At 44.8% G+C, this 20,263-nt stretch overlaps 1 protein-coding gene across 2 annotated transcripts in view; it reads right to left on the reverse strand.

Moving 5' to 3' along the window:
• Positions 1-19,968, reverse strand: part of LOC137438257 (regulator of G-protein signaling 7) — a 392,979-nt gene extending 373,011 nt beyond the window's left edge. The window contains exon 1 of one of the 2 annotated variants that reach the window (XM_068133364.2): positions 19,782-19,968. In XM_068133364.2, coding sequence (XP_067989465.1) covers positions 19,782-19,868 — 87 coding nt within the window. In that variant the 5' untranslated portion in view covers positions 19,869-19,968. The remainder of the gene's footprint in view (positions 1-19,781) is intronic. The other variant, XM_068133373.2, reaches the window with a different exon arrangement.
• Between the last annotated feature and the right edge of the window lie 295 nt (positions 19,969-20,263).

A 20,263-nucleotide genomic window follows, 5' to 3' on the forward strand; every position in this document is an offset into this window, starting at 1 on the left:
AGGTGTCAGATGTAGGAACACGAAAGTGAAGGTATGCAAGGTCGGAAGGAGAAGATACAAATGAGGAGCGCGAAAGGATGGACCCGGTTGATGCAAGAAAAACCGAATGCCAAAGACAAACCACACACAATAAACAACCAGCAAAGCACAAACGAGAATTAAAATAAATAATGTGAGCGGACTGGCAGAGTGCAAAAGAAATGATAAAGGGAAGAAAGCAAAAGAGGGAAACACTACAGAAGAGAACGACCAGAATGAACCTGCATTGTGCATGTAATAAAAATAATCGATCGAGCCCCGAAAATAGTCTGTGATCGCTTCAAGTCACAAAACTTTTTAATAACCTTTCTCTCCCTCTGTCTCTCAGATTCCCTCACGCAGCCCCTTTATAACTTATCTGAATTTCCTCTCTGCTTCGCCCCTCCCCTCATTCATGGGCGGTGTGCTCTCTTGGTGCGATCTCCTTTGAGAAGCGCTCATGAAATGCACCCGACAACAGCCCTCAAAGTGCTTGTGAGGAGAATCGGTTTCGAGTACTGCAAGTGATTATGGCATGATCTTTTGTCAGCGCTGCTCGTGAAATGGTTATGGGGCCTGCGGGAATAATTCGTGACCAAGGAAAATTCTTAGCAGATGGTCCGCAAAAAGGAATGTGGAATTATAATTTTAAAAAATTCTATTTGTGGTTTCTTGCTACAAAATCGCAACACAGGTCTATCAATACAGACTTTAGACAGTTAAACGACACAATACAACTATGAAATAACTACTTAACTATGGTGAGGATTGATTTGGAACGCGTAACCACAACACTGGAGGATTGGAGGATATCAAACCCTATTTTCCATTGACTGATTATATAATTGAAGAAATGGTCTGATGGGAAAAAAAATATTCAGCCCCAAGACGTAATGAAATAATGCAGTAAACCTTTTTTGGTTGCACTCATTTAATTTTCAAAAAATGATAACATTATGAAAAGAAAGATTGGTATTATTAATAAAAATGCTCAAAATAAGCCTTTCCCAAACATCTGGACTTACTTTTACTAAAGTAAGAATGTTGAAAAAGGGTGAAATCCTGCACAGTACAGTACCAATTGTGATCAACACAATGGACCGAGCAAAAAAAACAAGCCAAGCTTGACAGCATGAAAAGTGGGTGCAAACGACCTGTAGTAGTACGAAATGCATGCGAGGACAAACGGCCGTTCACTTTCAGGCAGAACACCAGAAAGAAAGGATCACACCTGAACTCTGAGTTCAGCTGTTTAAAATCAGAGGAGCAGTGATTGCATATCAAGGTCACTTTAACACAATGCCGAACATAATTAATTTTGACAAAGGGAAGTGGGATTCCAATTAATATACAGACTTGGCATTTAATATGGAATTTTTTTTTTTCTTGACTTGGGTTTCCTTTCTGAACTCAGTATATCAATCTGGTGAGTTTCTTTTACGCTTTGGTGATTTCTTTGTTAAAAGAACCATGTCACTAATTGTCTGTCGCAGCAAGAAGTCAATAACAGGATTATATCACAGGTGGCGTGACAAAATGTACGGACAGGTACATTTGACGATTGGCTTCACAATCGGGTATATAAGGGATGTTGCGTTCTGTATTAGTGGAAAACAACTGCTGCACGTCTACAAAAGTTATTGCCGCTTCCTCTGGAGATGGTCCGTCAACTCGAAAATGCTGTTTGTCATGGAGTGGTGGCTTTACGAAATTCCGGCATGAAACAGCGTGCTATTGCTCGGCAGTATGGCATCACTCAAGGTCAGGTGTCAAAGATCCCGAAACGAAATGCTCAGAGGGGTGTCCCTACTCCAATATCGAGGCCAGGACGTCCCCGCAGAACCACAAGGAGGGATGATCACCAGCTGCACCGGTTAGTCCGCAATGGCCGTACCAAGTCAGCTAATCGGCTTAGTTCTGAGTGGCAGCAACTGACAAATGTGCCTGTATCCAGAAGGCTAGTCAACCAACGACTGGTTCAAGCAGGCTATCATGCCAGGCGTCCCTTGAGAAAGCCACGCCTGATAAGACAACACCACCAGCGCCGATTGCAGTGGGCCAGAGAGCACCGTCAATGGCAGCCAGGACACTGGAATCACGTGATCTTCAGTGACGAGTCTTGATTTCTGGTCTATCGTCAAGATGGCCATGTCCAAGTGCGCAGACAAGTGCATGAAGCCCACAACGAAGATTGTATAGTGCCAAGAGTCCAAGCTGGAGGTGGTGGGGTGACCGTTTGGGCTGCTTTTCATGCAGGGGTAAAAACTGACATGGTTGTTCTGAATGGAAACCTGAACCAGTTCAAGTACAGGGCCATTCTGGAAGAAACATTGCTTCCATTTGCTCATGCAGCCTTTCGAGGAAACTTTGTCTTCCAAGATGACAATGCACGTCCTCATCGTGCTCGCATGATCCAACACTTTCTTGCTGACCATGGTGTAGAGCATATGGAGTGGCCTGCCATGTCCCCGGATATGAATCCGACAGACAACTTGTGGGCAGAATTAACGCGTCAAATCGACAACTTGGACCAGCAGCCGTCCTCTGTGCGTGAATTGCAGCAGGCTATTGTCACTGCATGGCAAGAGATTCCTGTCCAAACCTTGGCAAATCTCGTGAACAGCATGCCTCAACGTGTACGTGCTCTCCTGAATGCTCGTGGGGGTTGCACGACGTATGGAACTGCAATTTTACTGTCCGTAATCCCAGTCGTAATTTAACTTTTGTTTTTGTTAAAAAAAATTTTGGCTAATGTGCAAAATAAAGAAATACTTCTGGAAAACGTACAGAAGTTTAACACAGTACTGTCCGTGAATTGAGTTCAATATCAGTTTACATCACTTTCAAGGATCAATTTATTTGCTTCGAAATGTCAAATGTGGTTTTTGTTTCTTTTAAAGGTCACATTAACAAAATCTAGAATAATTTCAACATAATTCCAATGAACTTTTGGTTCTAAGTCAACTTGAAAAGTAAGTTCACCCCCACAAAAAAAAAATTCCATATTAAATGCCAAGTCTGTAAAACAAAACTCACGGTTTTAACTTTCAGCTAGTGTTTCAGTTGAGAAATGACCTCACCATCTCTGGGGAAAAAAAAGATATGCTCGAAATGTTTTCACGAGATATTTTCCCGATATTTAATTTGCATCATTGGATGTAAATCTACCTACCGTATTTGTATCCAATGATGTAATACTTCCTTTCATCTGCCAGACATATACGGACATGAAAAACACAAATTTACCTTCAGGAAAATACCTCAAGAATGTGCTTTCACAAGATTCCGCCATATCGTGGTGAATCATTGTAACACTTCATTGATAAATGTCAATAATGCAGGAACTGAACAGAATTCAACATTGTGACGTGACCAGGGGATCAAGCCCACATAGGCACTCCACAAAACCATTCCGCAAAGTAGAAACCACAACTGGTCACATTATGGTCAGTGACCTAGAATACATAGCCATAAAAGCCTAATTAATTAGTTACCTGTGACATCAGTCTCGTGCCATGATACTAATGTTAAAAATGTATTTAATCAACAATTGTCATGTGAAATTACTGATAATAAATTTGCCACAATATTTATCTATGTGAAAGCTAGTGTTAGTCTGCATGAGCAGACAAAATAAACAATGGATTTTATCAACTACGAATGCATTATGCTTGCATTCTGCAAACTGAAAAATAGACCGCAGTTCAATGACCAAGCTCTGCCCATCCATTGGATGACGAAGTGACGTGCCACCGGATGTACATTTCAACCTCCGCCCCTCTCCTGGCATGAGGGAGCGAGGCTCCAATGTCTGACTTGTTTTGCGGACATTTTCATTTGTGGATTATTTTTATTTTTTGTGTGCATAGTCAAGGCCTGTGGAAGAGCAAGAACTAGTGCACTGAACGATAATACAAGTAAGAAGTCCTGTTCAGGATGAACAGGACAAAAGGTAAAGTAAAGAGAGGGAGAGAAACACCAACAGCAGAGTTGAAGGCCAAGATAGGGGCAGAGTTGGACAAATAATGGGTGTGGGGAGGAATGGGTGGCAGGAGAGGATGCAATGGGGTGGACAAGATTGATGCAGAAGGAAACTCTCAGGAGGGAAACATGAGAATTTGGAAGGAGACATTGGAATGTGGTAAGGCGGGGAGGGGGAAGGAGGGTTAACAAGGGTAGAAAATATCATGGTTTTTGCATTGGCGACGATCTGAGATTGTGATGAACAGCATCTTGAAGACCTGGAGTTTTGTGAAGTTTATGAAATACAGGTGTAAATTTACATTCCACATGCCAAATTTCAAGTTTCTAACCTAACGATAAAGTACTATTATGTAGGTGGGTAGGGGGATACATATAATTAGGTAGATCTGAATAGGTATGCTTCGGCTGTCGTGATAGCAAATCTCACCTGTAATAAGTTTGTTTAGCCCGGTTTGTCGGATTAAGTGTATCTTTATCCCCATTACGCGGAATGGGGCATGATAAATAGTTCTAGGGATTAGGCTAACTCCATTGTATGTGAAACCTCTGTGGTTATCCCGGTGTCCCTTATGGCAATAAATCACATACAGTAGATAGATCCATTAGTGCACACATTAATTAAATTCCCCCGCCGCCACAATGACTTTGGAAGAACAGACCGGAAGCAACCACGCACTAGGGCGCCATAGCAGGCAAACATCGTGCAAGGCAAGCTGAGGCCATGCCCACTTCGCGCGTGATTGGTCAAAAGGGTTTTCATGGGAAAATCACACCATGACATAAGAAGCTGGCCACCGATTGGTGGAAGGAAGGTGGAAGGAAGCGGCAGACTGATTGGCGAGCGACCGATGGCATGAGACAGAAGTGACGCGGCCATTGGTGGAAAGAGCGCTGACGTCACACCACGGCCGGTAAAACCACTGACTGGCCAACATTTTCTCTCTCGTTTTTTTGTCTTCCTTCTTGCCTGGACCTTTTCCCTTTGCTGCCTCGTGATTCCGCTCCCTCGACCGCTTACTCCTTTCGCCACCTTCGCCCTCGACCCTCCTTCCTACACCACAAACGTTGGGTGCATAGGAGTTCTGTGACAAATCGAGGAAGATGTTGCACGGCTGAAGGGGCGGATTGCACGCACGCCCGCTCACTTAACGCGAAGAATGCATTGGGGCCCAGCGAACGAGCGTACGAGCAAGGCTTTCCGCTGGAGCAAACGGGACCTCGCGTGTGAACAACGAGCGTGCGAGCGAGGCTTGCTGCTGGAGCAGACGAGACCGGGGCGAGCGGGTGGCTCGGGGCCTAGCAGCAAGCGAACGGAGGCCTGCTTCACGCCAACCGGAGCCGCGTTGGATGATGGCGCTGCACAACCTAACGATTCCTGACATCACATCCAGACAGATAAGCACAAACACGCACACAACGGTTCCTTTCGATTATCCTTCCATTTGTCTTGTATGTGAAGTTAGGTGTGCGGGATCCTGATTTCGGAACATTATTTACTTACCATTGTTCTCGGGTTCCATAAAATAACTCGTTTCATTTTGTACATAATTCCGTGTTCGTGTGAATTTAATCACTCCGCAGGTTGGAGACTGCGCGCGGACCGCCAGGTAAATCTCGCCGCTTCTTCTTCCTCTTTCCTCTTCCTCACGCACGTGTATAGCAAATCCGCCATTGATCGTCGCCTCGGAGTTAAAGCTCGTTTTGGCCATCCGTGATTCCCCGGTCTTAACCGAGAGGCAATCGCGCGACAGTACTAAACATTTATATGAGTGATTGAGTCAGTGAGAAAGTGTATCAATGAGAGAGAGAATATCAGTGAGAGCCTTAGGCATTAATGAGTTAAAGAAGCCGAAAATACTTGGAAACATTACTGTGAGAAAGGGGTGTGCCTCTGCACAAACATTTAAATGATCAACTTGTCTTTTGACCAATCAAAACTTTCTGATCAACTCGCCCAAAAATTTGATATCTTGCAGCCCGTACTGCAAAAGCCCCTGACCATGTGGGCCCATGAAAGGCCTATGGACGGGTTGTGGACAGTGCATCTTACCCAACCTCATGCTTCCTAACACTGATGGGAAGGTCATATCTCGGGCTTGTCGATGGACAGGGTAAATTTAAAATTATGATATTTACTACGAATCGTGTTTTGGAGGAAGTGGGTTGTGAGAGTGGGAGTTGTGCGGACTGTGAGTGCCGTTCTAAAAAATATTTTGTTGTTTGGTTCCAGGGCTACAAGATAAATTATACGAGATTCATGAATCTATTCGTGAAAGAATAAGCATCCACGTGTGTGGTGTGTGTGTATATGTGTGATATAACCACTGCCGCCGCTAGCTAATTGTATGAGTAGATAATGGTACGAATCGGAATCCATCCAAGGACATTCCTTGTATTCCAATTTGCATTCAGTAACAGAACAATTATAGTAAACAATTTTGAAATGGGGAAAAAAAATTCCATAGAATTATCCTTAACCTTTCAAATGGTGAAAATTATGTTTAAAAGACCATTTTAATCACAGATTTCGCACTAGCAACGGCAGATTAAAAGTGCCCGGGGAGCAGAAGCGAGTCAAACGTGCACACAGCCAATGTGTGCACGTGCACACAGCCACAGTTGTTGTAAACGTGCACACAGCCAATGCGCAAAAGGCCTCACTTAGCAATCATATGTTAATTTGGAAAGTCACGTGTTGAAAATGTTATTTTTGCTATGCAAATTACATTATGTGCTAATAATATCCACTTATCACAAAAAATATGCAGGAAATTGTTTGTGGACTGCATAGTAAAAAAAACACCAGTTACATTAATGCGATTTTCACAAGCAACCCCAATAAAAGTTGCAAAATAGTGAATATGTGAAATTAGTTTCCATCAGCTTGTTCCCTTTCTTGAAAGTCTACGAGTGGGCTCAAAATGGTGGAAAGGAAGCAACTTTCAACAGAACAGTGTGTGAAGATCCAAACTCTGCAAGAAGAAGGGCACACTGTGAAGAAAATAGCAGAAAAGTTTAAAATCTCCTACAATGACAGGAGTTGCTCTTTCCAACACCTGAAATAAACTGGCTCAGGACAAGACAACAAAGGGCCAGGAAGACACAGAAGAACCTCCCCAAAGGGAAGACAAGCACTTGAAGTTGCTCAGTTAATGTGACAGAAGGAAATCAAGTCAGCAGTTGACAAATTAAACTACAGTGAAGTCTATGTGCAAATCCCCACACTTCCGACCGAAAGAAAATTTGAAAGATGCCAAAAAGTTCCACCGGAAATGACAAGATATCAAATTTTGAGTTTAACATTTTCCCCCCTGTTTTGACCCCTGTGACCTTAAGTCCCCACCACCCACTGAGAAATGAACTGCAAGTTAAATCCAAAAAATTGTGACATGTTTCATGCGTCCTGAAACATGTGACATGTTTCATGTGACATGTTTCATGCGTCCGATGCTGATTGCAAATACAAAATTTCATTGAAAAATGTTTTAACATGTGCCTGCAATTGCATTTTACGGTATTTAACCTTTTGAGTCAGTCCCGGTGAGATGGGGAGAGGCAGAGGGGAAGGGGGTGCGGGGAAGAGGTGGGAGCAGGGCCAAAATTGACACTGCTCTTGCACCTTTGTGCTGTTTTTTTTTTTGGTTTTTTTTTTTGTATACTGAATCGAGGCTCGTGAAAGAGCTAACATTTATTTCACAAACAAATCAACCAGAGAGGGAGCGGAAGACAAGATGGGGAGAGAAGGGGAAGCACACAAACATAACATTTGAGAGCAGGGAGATGTGTGGGAGGGAGAGGGCTTGGGGGGAGGAGGCGTGGGAAGGGCGGGGGGGGGGGGAGGTGGGAGAAGTATAAAACACAAGGACACCAAGGACTTCCAGGACAGAAGTTGGTATTTCAAAAAAGTGGATTTGGGGTGAAATTAGCGGGGGTAGAAAAGATCAAGGTTTTGGATGGGGGAGGATAAGAGATGGTGGTGAACAGCTGTTTTAAAGACCTGGAGGGTGGATTGGGATTGAAGAGAGTGAGGGAGTTTGTTCCAGAGGCGGGAGAAAAGAGGAATGAAGGAGTGAAGGTGAGCAGAGAGTCTTGATTTTGGCAGTTTAACCATAAGAGGGTTGCAGGCAGATCTTGTGCAACCTGTAGGAATATTTGGGGGACAGAGCCCAGAGAGAGCTGGGGGGGGGGCAAGGCCAGAGAGGAGTCGGTAGAAGACGGAAAGACCACCAACCTGCCTGCGGTGAGTGAGTGAAAGGCCCTTGGAGTTAACTTCATCGCAGGAGATTCCAATGATTCTGAACGCTTTGGTTTCAACAGCGTGAAGACGAGCTAGGTGTGAGGCAGGAGCACCAGCCCAAAGGGGAGAGCAGTATTCCATAGAGCTGCGGATGAAAGCCTTATATGTGGTGAGGAGCTCAGGTGTGCCAAGGAAGGACTTTGCACGACGGAGGATGCCCAGTCGGCGACTGGCTTTGGAGGCCAGATTTGAAATGTGGTTTTCCCAGGAAAGATCATGGGAGATAGTGAGACCCAAAAGCTTGAGTGACAGAACTTCTTGGAGAGGATTATTCAGAAAGTGGATGGGAGGGTTGTCCAGTCAGTCTTTTCGGAGAGACATAGTAAGAGTGTGAGATTTGTCAGGATTGAAAGACATGTTCCACTTGTTTGCCCAGTCTGTGATTTTGTCCAGGTCTGCAGAGAGTGAGGAGGCTGCAGCCTGCCGATCTGAGGGTTGAGATATGGAGCGGCAGAGAGTGGAGTCATCAGCAAAGAGATAGAGAGGATTTTCAAGAGAGTCAGAGAGATCATTAATGAAGACCAATCATAACTAACTAACTGGTGATCTTACACATTTGGTGAATTTGGTGTGGTGATCATAACTAACACATTTGGTGAATTTCTGCCCATCATTTAAAAGGAGATCGCATGATGGACAGACAGAGCAGATTACAATATTCCCCTGTTGTTTTTTCAAAAAGCATGGGAATGATGAGAGCAGGCCTGAACATTAACATCTCATTCAGCACAGTGCGAAGAAGGCTGATTGCAGGATGTCTCCATGGCAGAGTTGCAGTGAACAAACCATTGTTGAGATCCCAGAATAAGGTGAAAGGACTGAAATTTGCAAGGCAACACCAAGATTGTGTGATTGAATAATGGAAGAAGGTACTCTGGTTAGATGAATCTATGTTTGAACCTTTTGGATCAAATACATGCCAGTTTGTATGTCGAATACTCGGAGAACGTCAAGACATGCAATGTTTACAGACTACTGTTAAACAAGGGGTTCGTTTTATGCGCATTTCTAAAGGATTTTGTTTACAAAAATAAACACGTGACTGATATCAATGATCATTTGATGAAGTTACCCCTAAGTATGAACATCATTGGTATAACCCAAACTGTTGCACAGTATTGGATGTATTGTCAAAGTTTCTCTTGCAAGTGGATGCAGCACCCAGGTGGCTGCTGGTTGCATCATTCATGAAGACAGCTGCAAGCTTAGGTGAGGAATTTGGAATTTGTCAAATATATCAGCAAAATCCTCTTCTCTTAGCCAATGACGACATGGGTTGGTCAATATTCACCAGAAATTAACGTGGGCAGACAGGCTGCCAACTTAACATCCGTCCAATGGACCTCGTGTGCATTGCTGCAGTTCTCTGCCAGTGAAACACCAGGGAGACAGTTTAGAATCAGGCCTGGAGTCCAACAAAGACGAGACGTGATTACGCTACCTCTGAACTATCCTGCCAGCCCAATTTTCAGATGCTACATGAATTATATGAAAACGAAGAAATACTTCAATGCAACATGTCACCCAACCTCTGTGTGGAAATGGTGGCGGGAGGAGTGAATATGCCACCACATTATTATTAAACATCTCATGGCAGAGAGATCATTTAATTCAACGATAATTATCATGCACAATGCCACAATGGCATGTGCAATATTCCTGACCACATGATACTGATGATCAATCAAAAGAAAGTTCAAATTTAATAGTGTAGACACTTGCTTTTGCAGAGGATAGAAAATGTCACTTGCTTGAGTGAATGCAACATACAGGCCATGTATTCAATATTATCTCCATCCGCTGGCTTTTTGAAATTAGGATTATAAACACTCATTGTTGGATTTATAAAGTTGCAAATGTTGGACATTCATTAATACTAGGGCATGCCCGTACGTGGGTGCAATGCCCGTACGTGGGTACGTGGGTACGTGGGTGCGAGTACGGTGACAATCCCCCCCCCCCCCCTCTATTTACATGAAATGGTTTGGTCCATGAAATGGTTTGGTCCATTCGCAACGCCAAAGCGAACGGCGAACGCTTTACATGAAATGGTTTGGTTCATGAAATGTTTTGGTCCATTCGCAACGCCAAAGCGAACGGCGAACGGCTTGCGAGTACAGTGACAATCCCCCCCCCCTCTATTTACATGAAATGGTTTTAATTAGTTTTAAAACATAGTTTAACGCCAACATAGCGGCAACATAGTTTGCCAACGTGAAATAAATGAATACGCTCTCAAATGTGCCGTCCGAGGCAGAGTGTGTTCGCCACGTTCGGCACACGCGATAGCTCGCTGCTCTCTGATTGGTTGAATCGTTTTTTGGACATAGCTCGGTAAGTACTTGTCCGATTAATATGAAACCTTGAAAAGGCACATCCTCGGGTCCCCAGCAATATACCTGGCAAGTTTAAAGTATATCGGACCCGTGGTTGTCGAGAAACAGCGGTCACAGACAAACAAACAAACAAACACACATACAGAGATTACTGGAATTATTACGTTCATTAATTCATTCATTACGTTCATTAATATACAGGGTCTTTGAAAAAGGACACTCCATTTTTGTTTGGTTATAATCCTTGAACCGTGTGACGAGGAGAGGAATAAATGGCAACACTCGCTGTGGATGCCCGAGTTGGGAGTTTATGGCATGTTGCTTGCGTCATCCCAGCCCTTCAGTTAGAGTTGCAGTCATCAAATCGTACAGCATTTTAGAAAAATGTGTTGTTATCGAATCGGTGTGGATAGCCTCCCTACTCACCCGATCTCAACTCATGCAACTACTTTCTATGGGGATATCTGAAAGATCGATGCTATGGAAACCCCTATACAATTGACGAACTCAAAGATGCAATTACTGATGCTGCACTGAGCATAACTGTCAAAACGTTGTCAGCAATTGTAGGAAATTTTGGAATTCGTCTTTAGATTTCAGATTTTTAGTCAGATCAGTCTATTTCCTTACTGCTGCTGGTAACATGTAACCCAGTGCTACCTGGTGCATGGTCAGGTAGTTGGTGACTAAACTGACTACCCTCACTGGCTTGCCAGTGGGGAGGATGACTGCCTCCTCACTGGATTGCCAGAGTTAAAAGATTTTCAACTGATTTTGATTGTAACCTTTTTTGTTGAAATATTTTGTAAACTGCTCTCTCTCATGCACAGATTTATCCCATCCCGTCTTCAGTTGTCATACCCTTCCTCCCATCCATGGTACACTGAAGCTTGTGGTAAGGCAGTTGCCATGAAACAACTTGCCTTCGCCTCTAGGAAGGCGAATCAAACTGAAGGCAATCTCAGTTCCTTTCACAAAGCTCGGAGCAAGTGTGTGTCTACCCTCAGGAGAGCCAGGAAGCACTCTCTACTCTCAAGACTGAACTCTCAAACCTGACTCCTTCCTCCAAATCCTGGTGGTGTCTGGTCAAATCTGTTTCTGGTGAATGTTCCCCCTCCATCCCCTCCCTTACCTCAATGGCTACACAGCTTGACGAAGCCGAATGCCTCAAAATCTTGTGTCCCAAACCCATCTTTCTCTGTACCCACCTTACCCAGTCATCCGCAGCTGCTCCTGGACTCTGTGTCCTTCTCTCCTGACAAGGTGGAGAAGTTTCTGTCAAACCTCGACTCTGATTCTGCAACTGGACCAGACGGCATCAGCCCACAGGTCCTAAAATCCTGCTCTGCCGCTCTTTCGCACCCTCTCTCTGTTCTCTTCACCCTCTCTTTTGCTCAAGGTCATCTTCCATCTGCTTGGAAATCAGCCAACATTACCGCTTTACACAAGAAAGGTGCAAAAACAGATCCTTGCAACTACAGACCAATCAGCCTGCTCCCAATTATCAGCAAGGTCATGGAATCCATCATCACTTCTGACATCAAATCCTACCTCTTCTCCAATGGCTTGATCTCAGATCATCAATTTGGATTCAGACCAGGTCATTCTACTCTGGACATGCTGCTTCTGCTGTCTCAACAATGGATGGAGATCCTCAATGCCAAACAAGAAATCAGAGCTGTCTCTTGTGGTAAGATTTTAACTCACAAACTCTCTCAAGATATAGAGCTTTATTCAAATCAATCTCCACATCATATACAACAAGAAAGACAATACATTAGTACTCTAACATAATTCTCAAACATATCCTAAGCAAGCCCATAAGCAATATTATTCAACTTATCAAACTCAAGTCCAATCACATTTAACAGCGCAGTAACCCCTTCACTTGTAAGCAGTCCCTCTTATAGGGAAGCTCACCACGACAGCGGAAATTACAACGAGGATCTGCTTCTTCATTTCATCACATCTCCCTTGACATATCTCGTGCCTTCGATATGATCTGGCACCCCGCACAGCTCACCAAACTCTCCTCCTATGGTATCCATGGAAATCTGCACGCATGGCTTGCGGACTTCCTCTCTGGTCGTAGTCAACGTGTGGCCCTGAATGGTTTTCTCTCATCTCCCCTGCCTGTTCAGGCTGGAGTTCCCCAAGGCAGTGTTCTGGGCCCTGTGCTTTTTCTGGTCTTCATCAATGATCTCTCCGACTCCGGAAAATCCTCTCTATCTCTTTGCTGATTATTCCACTCTCTGCCGCTACATACCCCATCCCTCAGATCGGTAATCTGCAGCCTCCTCACTCTCTGCAGACCTGGACAAAATCACAGACTGGTCAAACAAGTGGAACATGTCTTTCAATCCTGACAAATCTCACACTCTCACTTTGTCTCTCCAAAAAGACCGTCTGGACAACCCTCCCATCTACTTTCTCAACAATCCTCTCCAAGAAGTTCTGTCACTCAAGCTTTTGGGTCTCAATATCTGCCATGATCTTTCCTGGGAAAACCACATTTCCAAGCTGGCCTCCAAAGCCAGTCACCAACTGGGCATCCTCCGTCGTGCAAAGTCCTTTCTGGGCACTTCTGAGCTCCTCACCACATACAAGGCTTTCATCCGCAGCTCAATGGAATACTACTCTCCCCTCTGGGCTAGTGCTCCTGCCTCACACCTAGCTCGGCTTCACGCGGTTGAAACCAAAGCATTCAGAATCATTGGAATCTCCTGCGATGAAGCTGATTCTGAGAGCCTTTCTCTCTCTTTCTCTCACCGCAGGCAGGTAGGTGGTCTTTCTGTCTTCTACCGACTCCTCTCCGGCCTTGCTCCCCCTGTTCTGTCTGTGCTCTGTCCCCCAAATATTCCTGCAGGACACACAAGATGTGCCAGCAACCCTCTTCTGGTAAAACTGACAAAATCAAGACTCTCTGCCTGCTCACCTACACTCCTCCATTCCTCTTTTCTCCCACCTCTGGAACAAACTCCCATGCTCTCTTAAATCCCTCTTCTCCCTCCAGGTCTTTAAAAAAGCTGTTCACCACCATCTCTTATCTTCCCCCATCCAAAACCTTGATCTTTGCTACCTCCGTTAAAACACCCCAAATCCGCCTCTTTAAATCCCCAAATTTAAATCCCCAAAGTGTTAATTTGCTTTGTACCGTGTACCCCACCCTCCTCCCCCAGCCCTCACCCTCCCACAGATCTACCGACGTCCCTGTTCTCTTCTGTTGTTGTGCTTGTGTGCTTCCCTCTCTCCGCCTCTTGTCTCCCGTTCCCTTCATTGCATGTTTTATGTGTCTGTGCATGTTTTCATGTTCAATGTGTTAGCTCTTACATGAGCCTCGATTCTGTATACAAAAAGAAACCAAAAAAAAACTGTGTTCTGTATTCGAATATAGTTTCCCACAATGCAAGGACAATTTTTCAGAAACTATAAAGATTTTAAAATGTAGTGTACTTTCTGAAAGATCCTGTACTCGCACTATAATCGAAGTTCCATTCAATCATTACTGGTTTAAAGTCTATGAAGAGCAAATGGTGTTGTTTGGTATGCAGCCTGTGGCTGTTGGTTGCATCATTTCTGGGAGCACGGCTGTGCCACTGATGCAGTGCCCCTGTCAACAGTAAGCGGGTACTCATTTTGCCGACCTCAGAAACATGACTGGCTGTGTCAACCCACCCAGTGGTATTCAACGGCACGCAGGACCTCAAACTCAAGACCTTAATATATAGTACATGGCCAAAAGTATGCGGACACCCCTTATATTTAGTGTATTAGGCTGCTTCAGCCACACCCAAAGCTGACAGGTATATATAATCAAGCACACAGCCATGCAATCTCCATAGACAAACATTGGTAGTAGAATGGGCTGTACTGAAGAGCTCAGTGATTTTCAACGTGGCACCGTCAAAGGTTGCCACCTTTCCAGAGTCAGTTTGTCAAATTTCTGCCCTTCTAGAGCTGCCCTAGTAAACTGTAAGTGCTGTTATTGTGAAGTGGAAACATCTAGGAGCAACAACAGCTCAGCCGCGAAGTGGTAGGCCACACAAGCTCACAGAACGGGACTGCCGAGTGCTGAAGCGCGTAGTCTGTCCTCGGTTGCAACACTCACTACCAAGTTCCAAACTGCCCCAGAAAGCAACGTAAGCACAACAAATGTTCGTCGGGAGCTTCATGAAATGGGTTTCCATGGCCGAGCAGCCACACACAAGCCTAAGATCACCATGCGCAATGCCAAGCGTCGGCTGGAGTGGTGTAAAGCTCGCCACCATTGGACTCTGGAGCAGTGGAAACGCATTCTCTGGAGTGATTAATCACGCTCCACCATCTGGCAGTCCGACGTACGAATCTGGGTTTGGCAGATGCCAAGAGAATGCTACCTGCCCGAATGCATAGTGCCAACTGTAAAGTTTGGTGGAGGAGGAATAATGGTCTGTGGCTGTTTTTCATGGTTCGGTCTAGGCCACTTAGTTCCAGTGAAGGGAAATCTTACGGCTACAGCATACAATGACATTCTAGATAATTGTGTGCTTCCAACTTTGTGGCAACAGTTTGGGGAAGGCCCTTTCCTGTTTCAGCATGACAATGCTCCTGTGCACAAAGCGAAGTCCATACAGAAATGGTTTGTCGAGATCGGTATGGAAGAACTTGACTGGCCTGCACAGAGCGCTGACCTCAACCGCATCGAACACCTTTGGGATGAATTGGAACGCCGATTGCGAGCCAGGCCTAATCGCCCAACATCAGTGCCCAGCCTCACGAATGCTCTTGTGGTTGAATGGAAGCAAATCCCCACAGCAATGTTCCAACATCTAGTGGAAAGCCTTCCCAGAAGAGTGGAGGCTGTTATAGCAGCACAGCGGGGCCAAATCCATATTAATGCCCATGATTTTGGAATGAGATGTTCAATGAGCAAATATGGGTGTGATGTTCGGTGTCCACATACTTTTGGCCATGTAGTGTATCAAGCCAGCCACCTTCGCCATTAAGCCATACATTAGGCTTACAGAGCAAATGCTGTTCAAAAGCTTTATCTTGTGTCCCGTGTGTTTCTGGCCAACTTAAAAGTAGCTTATATACAATCTTGAATGCAACAAATTGCTTCTGGTTTGGTGGACAGCAGATAAATATAAAACTAGATTGGCACTCAGTAGCGCATACCTCCGCCAGCTTGAACAGTTTACGTTTTGTATCCCACTGATACTCCGAATCTGGATTTGGATCTGGACCAAAATCTAATCGGCTTGTTCTTGTCACCTAACCTCCTCATCCAACAAGTTCAGTCATAACTCATCCATTAAATAATCGCTTTTCACCCGATCTCTCAATGGTGAAAAATCATTTAAAATTTTCAATAATTCACTCATACGAATCCACAATCAGGTCTTCACCAAAATCAAATCAATTATTCCTTGTCGCTCACCCAACCTGTCTATCAAGTTTCGTCCAAATCCGTCCATAGCTTTTTGAGATATCCTGCTATATACTGGTTTTAGCCCCATCTCACTGGTGAAGAATCACTTTTTAAAATCTCTGATCCGGATTTGAATCTTCACCAAAATTGAATCAATTCTTCCTTGTCACTTGCACAACCTCTCCACCAATTTTTCGTCCAAATCCGGCCACAACTTTTGGAGATATCCTGCTATATATCGTTTTTGGCCCGATCTCCCAATGGTGAAGAATCACCTTTAAAATTCCACGAGCCGAATCCAAATCCGGATCTTCACCAAAATCTAATCATTTCTTCCTTGTCACACACACAACCTCTCGCCGAAATTTCGTCCAAATCTGCCCACAACCTTTTGAGATATCCTGCTATATGTCAGTTTTGGCCCTATCTCCCAATGGTGAAGAATCACATAAAAATTCTCGTAGCCGGATCCGAATCAGGATCTTCACCAAAATGTAATAATTTCGTCCTCGTCACATACGCTATATCTCCACCAAGTTTCGTCCGAATTTATCCACAACTTTTTGAGCTATTCTGTTCACAGACAAACAAACAGACAGACAAGGGTGAAAACATAACCTCCATCCACCTTTGATGGCAGATGTCAAGGTGGGGAAAAAAAACCGAGACAAGACCAATGACAATGCGAGTAAGGTTGAGGAAAGGGTTGTGGGAGTGGCCGGGAGGGGGGAGGGGAAGAAACTACTTTTACTTACTTTTTTCAGATCAATTAGATGATGGAAATGATGTACAGATAATGGACAACATAGGCAGGAACATCCATTTAAATTGGGGAGGAAAGGGAAACCATGAATAATGTTCACAATATGTACTGTAGCATACCAGATGGAGTATCAATACTATATATAGTAGTGTTGCGGTTTTGAGAACCCTCACTTGTGTAAATAAATTCATCATCATTAAAGGTTAAAGGTAGCACCCCTAGTTAGTCCACAAGCAACACGTAGGCCACCATAGGATTCCAGTTATTTCATTAGTATGTGTTTTAGATAAGGCCGTGTTTCCAATAGTTGAATCTGCGTTGTGTCAATCAAATAAGAAGTAGGCCCCATTCCGTTCAGTTTGCAACCTCCCTCTCCAAGCGATGCCATTACGCGCCCTCCAGTCTGCCCTATGGCTCTCCCAATTTGTTACGCGCCTTTGTTAGCAGCGTTCACCGCCTCGCTGGGCTTCTGTCCAAACGCCGCCATAAGCCACGCGGTGAGGCCCGAGAAAGGGGGCGGGACACCAAGAAGAAGGTGTGGCCACGTCATCCAGCCGTCAAAGGCGGAGCCGGTAAGCCCTCACCAGCCAACCAGGGCTGAAGGGACATCGCCGACAGGCGTGGCTTTGGGGTTGGCGGAGTGATCGCTTGATGAGTTATAAAGGCGAGCGCAAAGCCCTTTCACGGGAGACTTGCCAGCGAGCACATTTACCAAGAGACTCATGCGGCTTCCTCCCCCCCCCCCCCCCCCCCCCCCGCTATATAATTGTCCGGTCGCATTCAACTACACGCGGAGCTGCCTACCGGGTTTCGCCCGCTGGACCGGAGCCTGGACCCCATCGCCGGACCCTCTACCTGTTCCATCAACCATCTACAATCCCCGTGTGAGTGTGTATGTGTGTCCTGGGTATTAAGAATAAGACTGTTTTAAGACTGCCCTGTGTTCCGCTTCTTCCTCTTCCTGTCCTGTACATTCTTTTGTTTCCTCTTCTTTCTGTACATGTGTAATAAATTGCCCTGTTCTTTCTTGGTTTCTTCTTATCCGATCGCATCCGTCTTTTCTCTCATTGGGTAAACGTGGCACGATCGCAACCGCTCAGAATCGGGTGTAGTCATTTGTTAATAGCTCGGATCGCGGATTGCTATCCGCTCGGCATTTTCCATCATATCCGTGGTTCGAGCGGGAGTTATTCCCTCGTTTCCGGCCGGCGTTAGTAATTAGGTAGTAGTGAACCCCTAGGCCTAACAAACCCTACCTAATGCCGCGCCGGGAAGGACGTTATAACCCCCAGGACTCGGGTCGGCCAGATAAAAGGACAAGGGCATTAACCCCCCCCCCCCCCCCCTTGATAAGGGGAGAGCCGACAACCGAGATCCGTAACAGTATTATATATATATCTGTGAAAAGGTTAAGTGGGGCAAAAAAAAAATCAAAGCAACTGAATGTTAAGAAATACAAACTAAAAAGATCATTCCTTTTTTTTGTTTGTTTAATCTTACTCTTTTTGAATGACATCTGGTTTACAAAAAGGTTCCAACCTGCATTTTGTAAAACATTATGAGATGGCCTTCAGAAGACTTTAGAGTTTAGAGATACAAACGGTAATAGGATCACATCAGAATAAAGGTCATGCCTTATACCTGCGGCAAACAGAAGGGATATTTAAAAACAAACAGAACATAGGAGCTTATTTCTGTTGCAAGGTGTGTGTCGTTGGTTATCTCCATTTGCGGGTTGGTATCCATGTCTGCTTCGGTGGTGGTGGGTTGTGTGCAGCCACTCGGCTGCTGGTTGCATCATTTTTCTGTGGGCGATTCGAGCCTCTCCATAACCAGTTATGTGGAGCTCATTTTGCCGACCTCGGAAGGATGACAGGCTGAGTCAACCCCACCTGGCGTTAATTCAACGGGATTTCGAACTCAGGACGTTAGGATCCCAAGCCCACCACCCTAACCATTAGGTCAACACCAGGTCGTTTTCAGTTTTTTTCCAAGGGCTCTTTTCAGGATCGTCACCGAACCCCGGATTGTGTGTGTGTGCACTTCATATAAAATAAAATAAAAACTTTTATTATATACAATGATTGAGGCTCATGGAAGATTTCTTTTTTTAATGAAAAATTAATTAAATAAATAAAATGTCGTCTTTCTTAGACTTTTTTTTTTAAATTCGATTCAAAAGCAAAAGGCACCACGAGGTTTTCTCGTTTTCTAAATTTTATAACCATAATTGCAATTATTCAGCAAGTAATTACCGGCATCCGGAAGCATCGTAAGGGAAGGCTTTGGTGGAGTGGAGCGTGGTGTGTACACAACACGGGACCACAGACACACTAATATGCACTTTTGATTCATTTCCGAGCCCGGTGATTACAGCACCACGAACTCGGCGCTTTCATCGCAAAGTGCCTTTTAACCCCGAGCAAAAGCGCACCTGCCAATTTCCCGGGCAACTTAAACAAAGTAAACATTCCCGAAACACGCGTCTCCCGTGCGTTCCGTGCAGACGACGTACGAACCGCAACGCACGTGCTTTTCAAGCCGCACGCAGTTGCGCACACCTGTCCCCCCAACCCCGACCTCTCCAAAAATTAATAATAATAATAATAATAATAATAATAATAATAATAATAATAAAATAATAATAATAATAATAATAATAATAATAATAATAATAATAACGTGGCGTTTGCGTGCAATTGTGCAGATGTGAAACGAGAAGGAACTGCGAACTCTGCTCTCGGAACTCTGATCTTCAAAAAGGTTTTAGGCAATAAACAAATAAAAGAATGTGTTGTAAAATATTTCACCGAACTTGGTTCAGGAAACCTCGTCCTTCATCCTCCACCTGGAGCGAGAGCGCAATTCAATGTCCTGTAGCGGCGAATGCAACATCCTTGTACTATAACTATAGCCGCATGACGACCGCGGACGCACACATTGCGAGCCTCCTCACTCAGAGTCAATGCCCACCTTACGATACACGATCATATTCGGAGACTCCTCCGCAGCGGCGGCGCCGTTGCTGGAAACCGAGGGCGTCCAGTTTCCCTCCGCCATCGCGCTGGGAGGACGCGCAGATCCCGGCGGCGTTTTCACAATAAACCAGGCTGAACATGGAGAATGAATGGGCGCGCCTTCATAGGGGCTCGACGCGTTTACGTTCGCGTTTTTTTCTCAGTGGCGTGGCTAGCGACGGCCCCCGTAACAGCGGTGTCACTTCTCTGATTGGACGAACTTGATTGTGGGCGTGTCCAGGGACGAGCGCGCCTCATTATTGGCGGGTGGTGTTTCAAAAGGCGCATTTGTACATTTTAAAGGGATAATATCGGAGGTTTTTTTCCCTTCATGACTGATTTCCCATTTTATATCACTGTCTACGTGTTCTGACTGACTGGCTCCCTGTGCCGTCAGGGACACAACGCGGAAATGTCTTTCATGTTGTCGGGGCTGAT

This window comes from Myxine glutinosa, chromosome 1, assembly GCF_964187855.1.
Source record: "Myxine glutinosa chromosome 1, kmMyxGlut1.1, whole genome shotgun sequence".
Lineage (NCBI taxonomy): Eukaryota > Metazoa > Chordata > Myxini > Myxiniformes > Myxinidae > Myxine > Myxine glutinosa.